We start from the raw sequence: 11,382 nt of genomic DNA on the forward strand, positions 1-11,382 counted from the left end.
AGGGCCTGAGTCTGACCATAAGGTTGAGCCGGCCCAAAACCTCAAAGTCGCCGGTTCGATTCCTCTTTTTGCCTTTTTTTTTTTAGATCAATTTTTATTTTATTTCATTTTAAATCAAACCCTAACATACCGAGAGCGCACGACTAAACCTTGACGGCTTCACTGACGGACGCCACGGGTCTGGTCATCTGGTGGTTCGTTCTTCTTCTTCCGCCGATTTCTTCACTCGGTTGTTTCTACTTTTCTCTTCTTGTCTTTTGGATACTTGAACATATTAAAACGACACCGTAAGCACCATGTTTGATGAAAGCAAGTTCGATGTCGATCTCAAGCTGTGGGCTCTTAGAATTCCCCGTGAACTCTGTAAAAGTGCAACTCGCATTCTCAATGGGTACGTTTCTACTCTAATAACTCAAATTATTGATTTAAGGATCTCCAAAACTTCAATTCCCAAGAATAATAAGTTCAATGAGAAAGTAGAGTAAGCAGCCATATGTAGGAGCTGATGTGTATTGCATTGCCTTTTTTTTAGTGTGGTTTGTGTTCTTATTGATGAAAAGGAAGTTACTTGGTTTGATAAACTTGTAGGTACATGCTCAACATGCCACGAATTAAGCCCATCACTGAAGATCCTACCTGTGAGAAGACTCGTTTGGTGATATTGTCCGAAAACGTTAAAAGTGCTGGTAAGAGTTCATTCTTTATCTGCGGAATGTGTCTAGGAAATAGTGGGATTATTCGTATTAACCAAGTTTTTCTTTGTTATAGGACAGATCTGTCGGAGATACCGGAGGATAAACTTAACCAGATTAAGAAACTAAGTGAAGTTGAAGTTGTTCCTCATTCGGTCTCTCTTGGGTATTCCTATTGGAGTGCAGGTAAGACTACAAATTCATTAGGAAGCTTCTTTCCATTACCGTTTCTATTTTGGAATTGACAGGACTTTTAGAAGAGCTAGTTTTCCTGCATGCTATCTTTTATGAGCTTTTTGTACATATGTACGAGAAAGTTTGTTACCAGTTCCTTGTAACTATTGTTGGTTCGTTTTCGTCGCCAATTGGATTGTGATACCCTGGCGTTTGCCCCATTTTACTGGTTATTGCTAAGGATGTGAGGAAATTCGTAAATGGTCTAACTGTTTTTTGGTTTCTATTAGCCTTGATTCTTGTTTTGTTAAGTCCTTATCCTGTTTAAGTGATATGAAACCTTCTGATATTGTTCTTTTCTCGCAGATCACATATTGAAGCAGATTCTGCCAGATGGAGTGGATATACCTTCATCTTTTGAAACAATAGTTAAGTACTAAATTTCTGTTTGCTTTTTTAAGTTAACAATCTAGATTGAAAGAACTCTGTTTGCATGATCTAGCAATTTGTGTGCATGTGCTATAACTTATTTTTATCTAGTCTGCAACCTAAAGGCTGATGGGTACATTTTCTTGCTAAGTTTTCAAGTATTATGAGTCCTCTCTCAAGAGAACCAACATCTCTTTGCTTACTACGTGCAGGTCATATTGCCCACTTAAATCTACATGATGAGCTCCTTCCATTCAAAGATGTTATTGCAAAGGTTATCTATGATGTAAGTTTTTGATGTTCTTTTCATGATAGCATTTTATTTATTTATAATAATTGCATCTCGTGTCATTACAGCTAATGCATCTAACCTTCTGGTGGTCTTCTATATTTGTAGAAAAATTATCCAAGAATCAAGACAATTGTGAATAAAGTTGGGACTATCAGTAATGAGTTTCGAGTTCCTAAGTTTGAAGTGCTAGCTGGGGAAAATGACATGGAAACAGAAGTGAAACAATATGGGGCAAGATTTAAGCTGGACTATGGCTTGGTATATTGGAATTCTAGATTGGAGCATGAGCACATGCGGCTTTCATCTTTGTTTAAACCTGGAGAAACCGTGTGTGATATGTTTGCTGGTATTGGGCCTTTTGCTATTCCAGCTGCACAGAAAGGATGCTTCGTTTATGCAAATGATTTAAATCCAGACAGTGTTCGGTACTTGAAGATCAATGCAAAGTTCAATAAGGTTGATGATTTGATTTGTGTGCACAATATGGATGCTCGTAAATTTTTCTCTCAGTTGATGACGGTGTCAACTTGTGAGGGTAATCTGCAATCAGTGGCTGATGATAAAACAAAGGAAGCAGTCGTGAGTCAAGGAGGTATTTCTTTTGATTTAAACTATGTTTTTTGTTTGCACTATAGTTGGCATAACGAATAACTTTTAACAGTAGGTTTCTCTTCACTGTGCTATACCATAGCTGACACTAATCTTGAAGATAAAAATGCTGGAATTAGTGGAGAGGAGATACATGAATTCAATGCAAGCATAAATGAGGCTCGTGGGGCAATCAAGAAGCCATCTGGTATTATAGAGACAGGTAAGAAATGTCTCTCTAAGACATTCTATTAGTAAATATTGCCTTGGGGATCATCACAATTCACAAGTATATAATTGAGTGCAGAAAATGGGGTAGGAAAAGACTGCAAAAGTATAGAAGGACACGCAAATAAGAGGTTGAGACAAACATTGCTTCCAATTGCAAAGCCATGGGAACATATCGATCATGTAATCATGAACCTTCCAGCTTCTGCCTTGCAGTTTATAGGTACGTTATCAATGATTCTAGATTCTTTTGGTTAAATTTGGGACTAGACTGACTTTTACGTAAGAAATTGCAGCTCACAAAATAATGATCTTGATTCAGTATACTGGTTCATGATTTAAATTATGATGCTGTTTATTTTATGCGAAAAGAGAGTTTCATCAACTACATACCCCATTAGCAAGTTTATTAGGACCAGGATCAATATAAATAGGAGATGCATCAGGCTTATATGTGTGATTTCTTCTTCAATTCTACTTAGAAGTAATAAAGGAACTCATGATTTGTTCTTTTCATATTACTAATGCATATAAGCTCTGTAATTGTATTTGCAGATTCTTTTAGTAATGTTATTCAAAGGAGGTATTGGAAAGGACCTCTTCCTTTAATTCACTGCTATTGCTTTATTCGTGCAACCGAAACAACAGAGTCTATAATTGCAGTAAGTATCAACAACTCCCTCCTGCTTGCCCCTTCTAGTTTTGTTTTCTTCACTACTATCATATCTTGATACCAAAGATCTGAAATCTGAAATACGGCTTGTGTGACATTTTGAAGGAAGCTGAAACTGCTTTGAAGTTCCATATAGAAGATCCAGTCTTCCACAAGGTCAGAGATGTAGCTCCAAACAAGGTAAGATCCCACTCATCTGTTAATCTTTTTTCTTGAATGAATTTTGGTATATTGTCAAAACATCGTCTTTAGTTCCTGAGCTTGGATATTTTTGTACATTGCAGGCGATGTTTTGTCTAAGCTTTAGACTACCTGAAGCATGCTTGAAACAAGAAGAGTAAAAAGACATTTTTAGGGAAAAGAACAGAATTTTGGTATTTTTTTCGGTATCTTAATATATCAGGAATCAGTAATGAATGATGAGATGACTCTTCTTGTGTCAAAAAGTGTTGTTATATGGTAGCAGTTTAAATTCATTTGCTACAAATGAATGAATTGAATTGTCAAAGATTCAGGTTTGGTTTTATACTGAGAGGTCCTTCCATTGTTTTTACTAATCAGTACTGTTTGCTATTTGATTCCATGTCAAGTAAGTCCGTAGAAGATATAGCTCAAGAGTATTGACATTTGCAAAAAGACTGTTAAAAAAAGATGAAAAGCACATAAGAAAGAAAGCTTTTGTTAATAATTTACACTTTGACCACATATTCACCATTAGAGTACGCTTTTATCCTGGCGCACGTTAGCAAGAATAGCGACTGACCGTACTGTAGAATAGATGCGGCGGACGGAGTAACCAAAGAAGAAGGCCGCTCAAAATAATTAAAGTTGCCCAACCGTCATCTTCTTAGCTCAACTAACCCAGTTTTCTATTTTTGGCGTTAATTCAACCAACCCAAAAAACCTTCTTCTCCTTTCTCTAAGCTCACGCTTTTCTTCTTCCAATGGCGTCTTCTGCAGCTCTCGGATCTCTTCATCGTGAGTGTCTCTTCGGCTTTCCTTCGCTCCTTGAGAGTAAAATTAGAAACAGAGGAGTATGAGTAGAAATGCATAGATTCGAGCTATCAGTTAGTGACGTTGTTGCTTCTTAGAGTGTATATTATCCGTTCTTAAGGTTTACTGTTTGAGGTTTTCATGTTTTGATAGATCCGATCTCTTTGTGACTGAATTAGGTTTCGATTTTGGGATCTTGAATGTCTAATTTTGTATCAAAGACGCATTTATTCGTCTAGCGTCGGGATGGTTCCTTTGGATTTTAGTCTCAAGTGGGAATTTTCTCGCTCCATTTTGCAGAGACTTTAGGGTCACAGAGTGAGCTTCACTTGCTTTCTGGAAATTGGTCTGCTTCTGGTACTTCTTGTGTACCACGGTGGAGATTATCCAACAGGAGCAGCAATTACACGCTTGTGTTACGTGCAAAGGCCTCTAAAACTTCGACAACAACCAAAAGCGATGGTGAGTTTATCTTCCACAATTCTTCTTCATGTTTGTTATTGCTGGTTGATGCCTTTTTGACTGTTAGGATTGTAGTAATTTGCCTCATCACTTAGCTAACAATGCTACTAGTCTCTTTTGCTCTTAGAGGAATTGGGTAATCAATTACCTAAGGCTAGCTGTAATTCTTCATCTTTTTCAACTGTCTTGGAACTAGGAAATGCAGTGATGTGAATATTGGAACAAATTCTTTTCTTTCCTTGACTTTTGCTCATTTCTGGTTTTGCAGATTCATCTGATGCGACTGTGTCAAACGGGAAGAAATCTGTTCGACGGACAACTTTCCCGAAAGAAGTGGAGGTTTCTTCTTTTGCCTTCTTTGGGTTTAGATAGAGTATTAGGTACTTTAGCTTATAAGTTTGGTAGGTGATGTTTGACGATCGTCAGGATTATGGATGCATAACTTCAGGCAATCTACTCTTATAATTTTTCAGAATGAAGTCTGTGCCTTTCTTTATCTATTGTTTGATGAATTGTATGTTTTTTCTTTCTTCAATGTTGCAGGCACTGGTTCACGAGATGTGTGATGAGACTGAGGTTGCTGTCCTGAAACTTAAGGCAAGTTACTCTGGCGTTAACTTTTAAACTTCACTGTTTTTGTAAACTTTTCTTTAACGCTATGACGAAGACAAGTGCATGTTATTACAACCAACAATGGAGATAATGTCACTTATTTAAGTTGAGGCTGATTCTTCAACGTATATTCCAACAATTACAATTTCTGATGCTTTCTTTCACTACAGGTTGGAGATTTCGAGATGAACCTAAAACGGAAGATTGAAGCGGCCACAAACCCCATTCCTGTGGAGGATATATCTCCAACCGTAGCACCTCCGATTCCTTCTGAGCCCATGAATCAATCGGTTTCCTCTATTCCTAGCCCATCTAAAGCAAAACCTTCTGAAAAAGTATCTCCATTTATAAATACATCATATGGGAAACCAGCAAAGTTGGCAGCTTTGGAGGCATCTGGATCAAATAATTATGTTCTAGTCAAATCTCCCTCAGTATGAGATCCATCACCTAATTAAGTGATTGGTTTCCATATCCCTTTCTCGCATTCCTTCTTGTTTAATTTGATCTTCTTTCTTCTTCTCTTATCTAAAAGGTTGGCGAGTTTCACAGAAGCAGAACTGTAAAAGGAAAGAAACTATCTCCTAGCTGCAAAGAGGTAAATAACTCTATGAAACTCTTTTTCTTCTCTTAAAATGAAAACAAAGATAAGATTCAAGATTATTCACATCCTAAGCGAAAAAAAATTCCTCAGGGTGATGAAATAAAGGAAGGGCAAGTTATTGGATACTTACATCAGTTGGGAACAGAACTTCCAGTGACGGTAATAGCTTAAGCTGCTAATATATCCATATCTTCTTTGAAACTATCAAATCAAGACTCATTGATCTTTGCTAATTGTGGAACAGTCGGATGTAGCTGGGGAAGTCCTCAAGCTTCTTTCAGATGACGGAGGTAAACATTTTGAGTTAATATGAACTTCAGAAATCATATAAGAAAACTGATATAAACTCATGCTGCTTCTTCATATGCAAACAGACTCCGTAGGTTATGGTGATCCTCTGGTTGCGGTCTTGCCATCGTTCCACGATATCAACATCCAGTGATATGATGGTTTCTTTATCATCCCGAGACTGTACTATTCATCTTCTTACCCCCATGTTTTCTTCTCCTAAGTTTCTTTGATTGAGATTGTAATCTGTTTAGTTGCAAAGAGTCTTGTGTTTGATCTTTGATCAGTGGGACGTAAACATCATGTTTTTTGCTTATCGGGTTTTTGTCAGAAGACCCCCGAAAGAAGTATGAAATTTTCTGCACCAGGGAAAAAAAATAATTGCGAACTACTTACAGAATGACGTGGCTTATCTTATCTTCCCCGATGATATAAAATCAAAAATTCAGATGAAAACTGAATTAAAATTCCTCCCTCATTCGTATCGCTGCCATAGCAATGTGTGTAAAGTAGTAAGCTGACGTGTACAAAACGGAGCTCTCTCTGCTCTGCTCTTCCCTGAGAATGAAACTCACAGCTACAAATGATCTCTTCGTTTCTCAACCATTATTATTTCACTGCCCTTGCTCCTCTTCCTCCTCTCTTCCTCGCCGTCGCCGTTTCCATGGCTTTCATTTTCCGATCAACCTCGCTAATGAGAAGAACAATTCTGTATCCGTCGTTGCTCTTTCCGATTCCGATCTTCTTCCATCCCGAGCCGCCTTCTCTCGCCGCGCTGTTCTTCTCTCGCCGCTTCTTGCTTCCGCTGCTTCCTTGATTCTCAAGCCGTCTGTCTCTTTAGCCTCCGAGGAGAGTTCTTCCGCTACTGTGACTTCTTCGCCTGCGGAATCACCAGCTCCTCCTCCATCGCCGCCGCCGCCTGCGTCTGTGAATAAGGAAGAGACTATAACCTCGAGAATCTATGACGCGACGGCGATTGGTGAGCCGATGGCTATGGGAAAAGATAAGAAGAAAGTGTGGGAGAAGCTGATGAACGCGAGAGTTGTGTACCTCGGCGAGGCGGAGCAGGTGCCTACTAAAGACGATAAGGAGCTTGAACTCGAAATAGTTAGAAACTTGAAGAAGAGATGTGTTGAAAGCGAGCGTCAAATCTCTGTGGCACTAGAAGCGTTCCCTCTTGATTTGCAGGACCAGCTTAATCAGTACATGGATAAGAGGTTTGTCTACACCTACATATTCTTACTGTAAGCTAGAGATTGCAGTGTAATGTAATTTTCGTGATCGTGAGTATTGTTTTGGTGGCAGGATGGACGGAGAGACATTGAAGTCTTACGTGACACATTGGCCGCCTCAACGGTGGCAAGAGTATGAGCCTCTTTTAAGTTACTGTCGCGATAACTCTGTTAAACTAATTGCTTGCGGGACTCCTCTTAAGGTAGAGTCTTAATTGTATTTGGATGTAGACATGTAGTTAACTGTTTGGTTTGGTTTGGAATCTTTCGATGATCGTTGTAGTTCAGGGCTTATTTTCAAATCCTTTTGATTATGCTGCTTCATTTTTATTGTTCTTAGTTGGTTCTAGAGTAGTATTAGATGGTAGTTTTGAACCAACTCTTGGATTCTCTCTGATTGATGTTTGTGGGACTAATTACAATCTTCATGGTGTAAGTGGCATGAATTTGATTTTGATCATTTCAACTCAATATGGACATGTTAAGAGAGTGAGCTTTTGACAAATTTTGCTTTTATTTGTGACTCTGATAAGAGTTGACAAAACTCTGCTTAATCTGATGTAGGTTTTAAGAACTGTCCAAGCAGAGGGTATCCGTGGTCTTTCAAAGGCTGAGCGTAAATTATACACTCCCCCTGCTGGTTCTGGGTTTATCTCAGGATTTTCCTCATTCTCACGTAGATCTACATTCGATATGAGCCTCCCAATGCAGATTATTCCGTTTGGACCAAGCTCTTATTTGTCGGCACAGACAAGAGTTGTTGAAGACCATACAATGTCACAAGTTATTTTACAAGCAGTAGCAGATGGAGGGGGTACTGGTCTACTGTTAGTGGTGACAGGGGCAAGTCATGTTGAGTATGGTTCAAGGGGAACAGGTTTGCCAGCCAGGATCTCAAGGAAATTTCCAAAGAAGAACCAAGTTGTTGTATTACTTGATCCTGAAAGACAGTACTTGCGAAGAGAGGGTGAAACTCCAGTTGCTGATTTCTTGTGGTATTCTGCAGCAAGACCCTGCAGTAGAAACTGCTTTGACCGAGCAGAGATCGCTCGAGTAATGAATGCAGCTGGCAGAAGGCGAGATGCCCTTCCACCGGTAAGATTCATATGGTTTGCTTTCACTATATTGACGAACTGCACCCCTTGTCTCTGAAACTCTCTTATCAATTCCTTTATTAAGCAGTTCAATCCATTCCACAATATTTTCTCTGTTTCGAATATGAATCAAGCTTGTATATCATAAGTTTAGAATGATGGAATCTATTCCATGCTTTCCAGGATATTCAAAATGGATTAGACCTTGGTCTGGTGTCACCTGAGGTTCTGCAGAATCTCTTCGATTTGGAGCAGTATCCTCTTATTTCTGAGCTTACTCAGCGGTTCCAGGTATATTTATTTTCTGAGATGTTTGTTTGCATGGAATATTTATGCTTTGTGCTCTAGATAGATATAGCAGAGCTTGCATACCAGTCTATCGTTCATACATTACTTGTCCTATATTTACTCCTAGAGTTGATAATATCCTGAACAGTTAAGTGGAATTTCAATAATGATGATTCACTATGAATTTGTGATACAGGGTTTCCGAGAAAGGTTGTTGGCAGATCCTAAATTCCTGAATAGGTTAGCTATCGAAGAGGCTATATCAATAACAACCACACTAATAGCACAATATGAGAAGCGGAAAGAGAATTTCTTTGAAGAAATTGACTATGTTATAACTGATACAGTGAGAGGATCAGTCGTTGATTTTTTCACAGTTTGGCTTCCTGCACCAACTTTGTCTTTTCTTTCATATGCTGATGAGACCGCTGGACCAGACAGCATAGAAGCCCTGAGGAGCCTCCTAGGATCCATACCTGATAATGCATTTCAGAAAAGTCTTGCTGGAAGAGAGTGGAACCTGAATCTTAGAATTGCTTCAGTTGTTGTTGGTGGCTTGAAGCTTGCTGGTGTTGGAGTTGTTTCCAGTTTTGCAGCTGTGGGAGCTTCAAATGCATTGAATGCGGTACGAAACCTCATTAAACCTGAGTTGGTCGTTGCTCAAAAGCCGAAGAGGTCTCCTCTTCTGAAGACGGCAATGGTTTACGGAGGTTTTCTGGGAACATCTGCAAATCTTCGTTACCAGGTATAATGATCCATGCTGCTTGACAGTTATGGTGTATGTATGGTTACTTCCTTGTCTTAGCTAAGGAAGAGCGTTGATGATAGAAACTATGATTTGATTTATGCCTCTAACATGAAAGTGTCTTTATACGCAGATAATTGCTGGATTAATAGAGCATCGCCTTTCTGATGAACTTTCTTCTCAGCCTCTACTTGTAAATACAATTTCTTTTGTTGTCAGGACACTTAACTCATATTTCGGAACGCAGGTCAGAGTTACACGCCTGTATACTTGGTTTCTTTTTCCACTTCTTCTTTTCCTTTTCCCATTTAAGCTTAGTATCCTGAACTCTTATTTTGGAAGTGCTTTGGACTTGATCCCAACTTTTCATGAAAATGTTGCAGCAATGGATTGATCTTGCACGGACAACAGGTCTGCAGACTCAGAAAAGCATCCCAGCCTCTAAGGAAATTCCAGAGGCTTTGGAAGAACCTACGGTGGAAAGCGATACTACTACTGAAGAGGAAAGTATTGACAAGCTCAATAATCAATGATGCTGGTGAGGCTACCCCACTAATTATCAATTAATAGTTGCTCGCCAAAAGCTTTAGATGGTAGAAATGAGCATAATAACTCTTTAAGCAATCATTTGTCTAGGATCATGGGAAGCTGTACCACTCTTAGTTGACAAATACTTTTTCACAGGAGTTGGAGATGGTATCTCAGCTGGCAATAATAAGTTGTGGTCCAGAAATTCATTGTGAAGTCGCAAACCTGTTGTGTATATGAGTCGGCTGTTTTTTGTTTAGACACGTAGTATCTTGTATATGTTTCCTTTCTGGAATTAAAGGCTTTGTCAATGAGGCTTACACAGAAAATATCAGGAAATTATGTCGACATCAATCTCTGATAAGTAATTTCATCAGGGATGTTCAGGATGAGAGTTTAATCAAATACACTGTATCGAGAAGAAGAAAACTAAGCAAACAAAGATAAGACTCTTTATAATAAGAGTAATAATTTTACAAAAACAAAACCTGCAAGCATGAGAAACAATGAGTAATAAACCTACAAAAACAAAACCTGCAAGCATGAGAAACCAGAGTCTTCTTTTCAACACAAGTGACGCAGAAAAAGACTTATTAAACTTTCCAATAAAGCATTCTTAAAAGTATTTTTCAAACAACTGCCAATATCAAAAAGAAATGAAAGAGTCACAATGAGAGAACCTGCTATGAGCATCTCTTAGAAAGAACAATTCGATAAAAAGGAATTAAAAACATAACAAAACGTCTTTTAAGTAGAGCCTAAGGTTCAACACTGCCCGCAGATTTCTCCTCATCCTCTTTAAGCACGAAGACCTCTGTTAAGACTCACCATACGACTTGAGCCATCCATTTGCATACCTCTGTTTCCTGATCCAACTCTTCCTGCATACCCTCCTCCTCGGTTCTGCCCCGACCACTGACCATTTTGTCTTCCTCCACCATACCCAGATCTGTTACCTTGTCTTCCTTGTCCGTAATTTGTCTTGTCTTGCCAATATCCACCACCACCACCTGATGCTGCTCCTGCATAGTCCTGATTGTTGTCCCTTCTCCTTGAAGTCAGATCCAGGCCACCTCCACCGGTTCTAGCTTCCATTGCCCTTTCATTACTTTCTGCCAAAATGGAGAGTTTCTCGGTTAACTGGAAAGCCAATGACTGTAATCTGCTGTGTTGCACTTCATGGAAGACAATGCATTGAGTTGGCTGGTCCCAGCTTGCATGAAGCTCCTCATTAATCATCATCTTGCTCACAATGCTGTGGACCTGTGCCTCAGGAACGTCAAACATCTTGGCCAGCTGATCAAGACTTAAGGACTCATAGGAGCTTGAGTATGTGAATAGGTAAGTCCTTAGAGCCTCTTCTTTGATCCTATCTTTCACCATATCGAGGATGCTGTCACGTTTCTTGAGCAGCCTCCACACATCAAGAGAGTTCAAAACTTCAAACGCCTTTTGGAAAT

The 11,382-nt window shown here is 39.1% G+C and overlaps 3 protein-coding genes and 1 pseudogene across 7 annotated transcripts; 3 read left to right on the top strand and 1 right to left on the bottom strand.

Moving 5' to 3' along the window:
• Positions 129-3,633, top strand: LOC104791903 (tRNA (guanine(37)-N1)-methyltransferase 1-like). Of its 3 annotated transcripts, none has more exons than XM_010517908.2 (11): positions 129-391; positions 589-686; positions 774-878; positions 1,233-1,295; positions 1,508-1,581; positions 1,693-2,179; positions 2,249-2,398; positions 2,483-2,626; positions 2,959-3,065; positions 3,182-3,256; positions 3,361-3,633. In XM_010517908.2, the coding sequence occupies exons 1-11, from the start codon at positions 297-299 to the stop codon at positions 3,415-3,417; spliced, it is 1,455 nt and encodes a 484-aa protein (XP_010516210.1). In that variant the 5' UTR covers positions 129-296; the 3' UTR covers positions 3,418-3,633. The 3 variants fall into 3 exon arrangements, with proteins under 3 accessions (XP_010516210.1, XP_010516211.1, XP_010516212.1); XM_010517909.2 differs by having other exon boundaries at positions 2,252-2,398; XM_010517910.2 differs by having other exon boundaries at positions 131-391; positions 2,279-2,398.
• LOC104791905 (biotin carboxyl carrier protein of acetyl-CoA carboxylase-like) lies at positions 3,844-6,416 on the top strand. The gene is made up of 9 exons (XM_010517912.2): positions 3,844-4,054; positions 4,370-4,531; positions 4,800-4,870; positions 5,075-5,128; positions 5,314-5,577; positions 5,679-5,741; positions 5,838-5,906; positions 5,992-6,037; positions 6,122-6,416. Exons 1-9 carry the CDS (start codon positions 4,021-4,023, stop codon positions 6,187-6,189), a joined length of 831 nt encoding a protein of 276 aa, XP_010516214.1. The 5' UTR covers positions 3,844-4,020; the 3' UTR covers positions 6,190-6,416.
• On the top strand, positions 6,489-10,314 carry LOC104791906 (protein RETICULATA-RELATED 6, chloroplastic-like). Of its 3 annotated transcripts, none has more exons than XR_768972.2 (8): positions 6,489-7,252; positions 7,341-7,470; positions 7,832-8,362; positions 8,545-8,652; positions 8,846-9,394; positions 9,528-9,641; positions 9,778-9,987; positions 10,079-10,314. XR_768972.2 is itself a non-coding variant. In XM_010517914.2 (8 exons), exons 1-7 carry the CDS (start codon positions 6,600-6,602, stop codon positions 9,925-9,927), a joined length of 2,235 nt encoding a protein of 744 aa, XP_010516216.1. In that variant the 5' UTR covers positions 6,489-6,599; the 3' UTR covers positions 9,928-9,932; positions 10,031-10,314. The 3 variants fall into 3 exon arrangements, 2 of the variants coding, with proteins under 2 accessions (XP_010516216.1, XP_010516217.1); XM_010517914.2 differs by having other exon boundaries at positions 9,778-9,932; positions 10,031-10,314; XM_010517915.2 differs by having other exon boundaries at positions 9,778-9,932.
• The window catches only part of LOC104791910, a 5,352-nt pseudogene continuing 4,466 nt past the window's right edge, over positions 10,497-11,382 (bottom strand).

The sequence above is a fragment of the Camelina sativa genome, chromosome 6, assembly GCF_000633955.1.
Source record: "Camelina sativa cultivar DH55 chromosome 6, Cs, whole genome shotgun sequence".
Classification (NCBI taxonomy): Eukaryota; Viridiplantae; Streptophyta; class Magnoliopsida; order Brassicales; family Brassicaceae; genus Camelina; species Camelina sativa.

Coding starts and splice junctions, on each gene's coding strand:
- LOC104791903 (XM_010517908.2), top strand. CDS start 297: ATGTTTGATGAAAGCAAGTTCGATGTCGATCTCAAGCTGTGGGCTCTT. Junction 1,296..1,507: donor TTCATCTTTTGAAACAATAG/TTAAGTACTAAA, acceptor TACTACGTGCAG/GTCATATTGCCCACTTAAAT. Junction 2,399..2,482: donor ATCTGGTATTATAGAGACAG/GTAAGAAATGTC, acceptor AATTGAGTGCAG/AAAATGGGGTAGGAAAAGAC.
- LOC104791906 (XM_010517914.2), top strand. CDS start 6,600: ATGAAACTCACAGCTACAAATGATCTCTTCGTTTCTCAACCATTATTA. Junction 9,395..9,527: donor CTGCAAATCTTCGTTACCAG/GTATAATGATCC, acceptor CTTTATACGCAG/ATAATTGCTGGATTAATAGA. Junction 9,642..9,777: donor ACTCATATTTCGGAACGCAG/GTCAGAGTTACA, acceptor AAAATGTTGCAG/CAATGGATTGATCTTGCACG.
- LOC104791905 (XM_010517912.2), top strand. CDS start 4,021: ATGGCGTCTTCTGCAGCTCTCGGATCTCTTCATC. Junction 4,055..4,369: donor AGCTCTCGGATCTCTTCATC/GTGAGTGTCTCT, acceptor TCCATTTTGCAG/AGACTTTAGGGTCACAGAGT. Junction 5,129..5,313: donor TTGCTGTCCTGAAACTTAAG/GCAAGTTACTCT, acceptor CTTTCACTACAG/GTTGGAGATTTCGAGATGAA.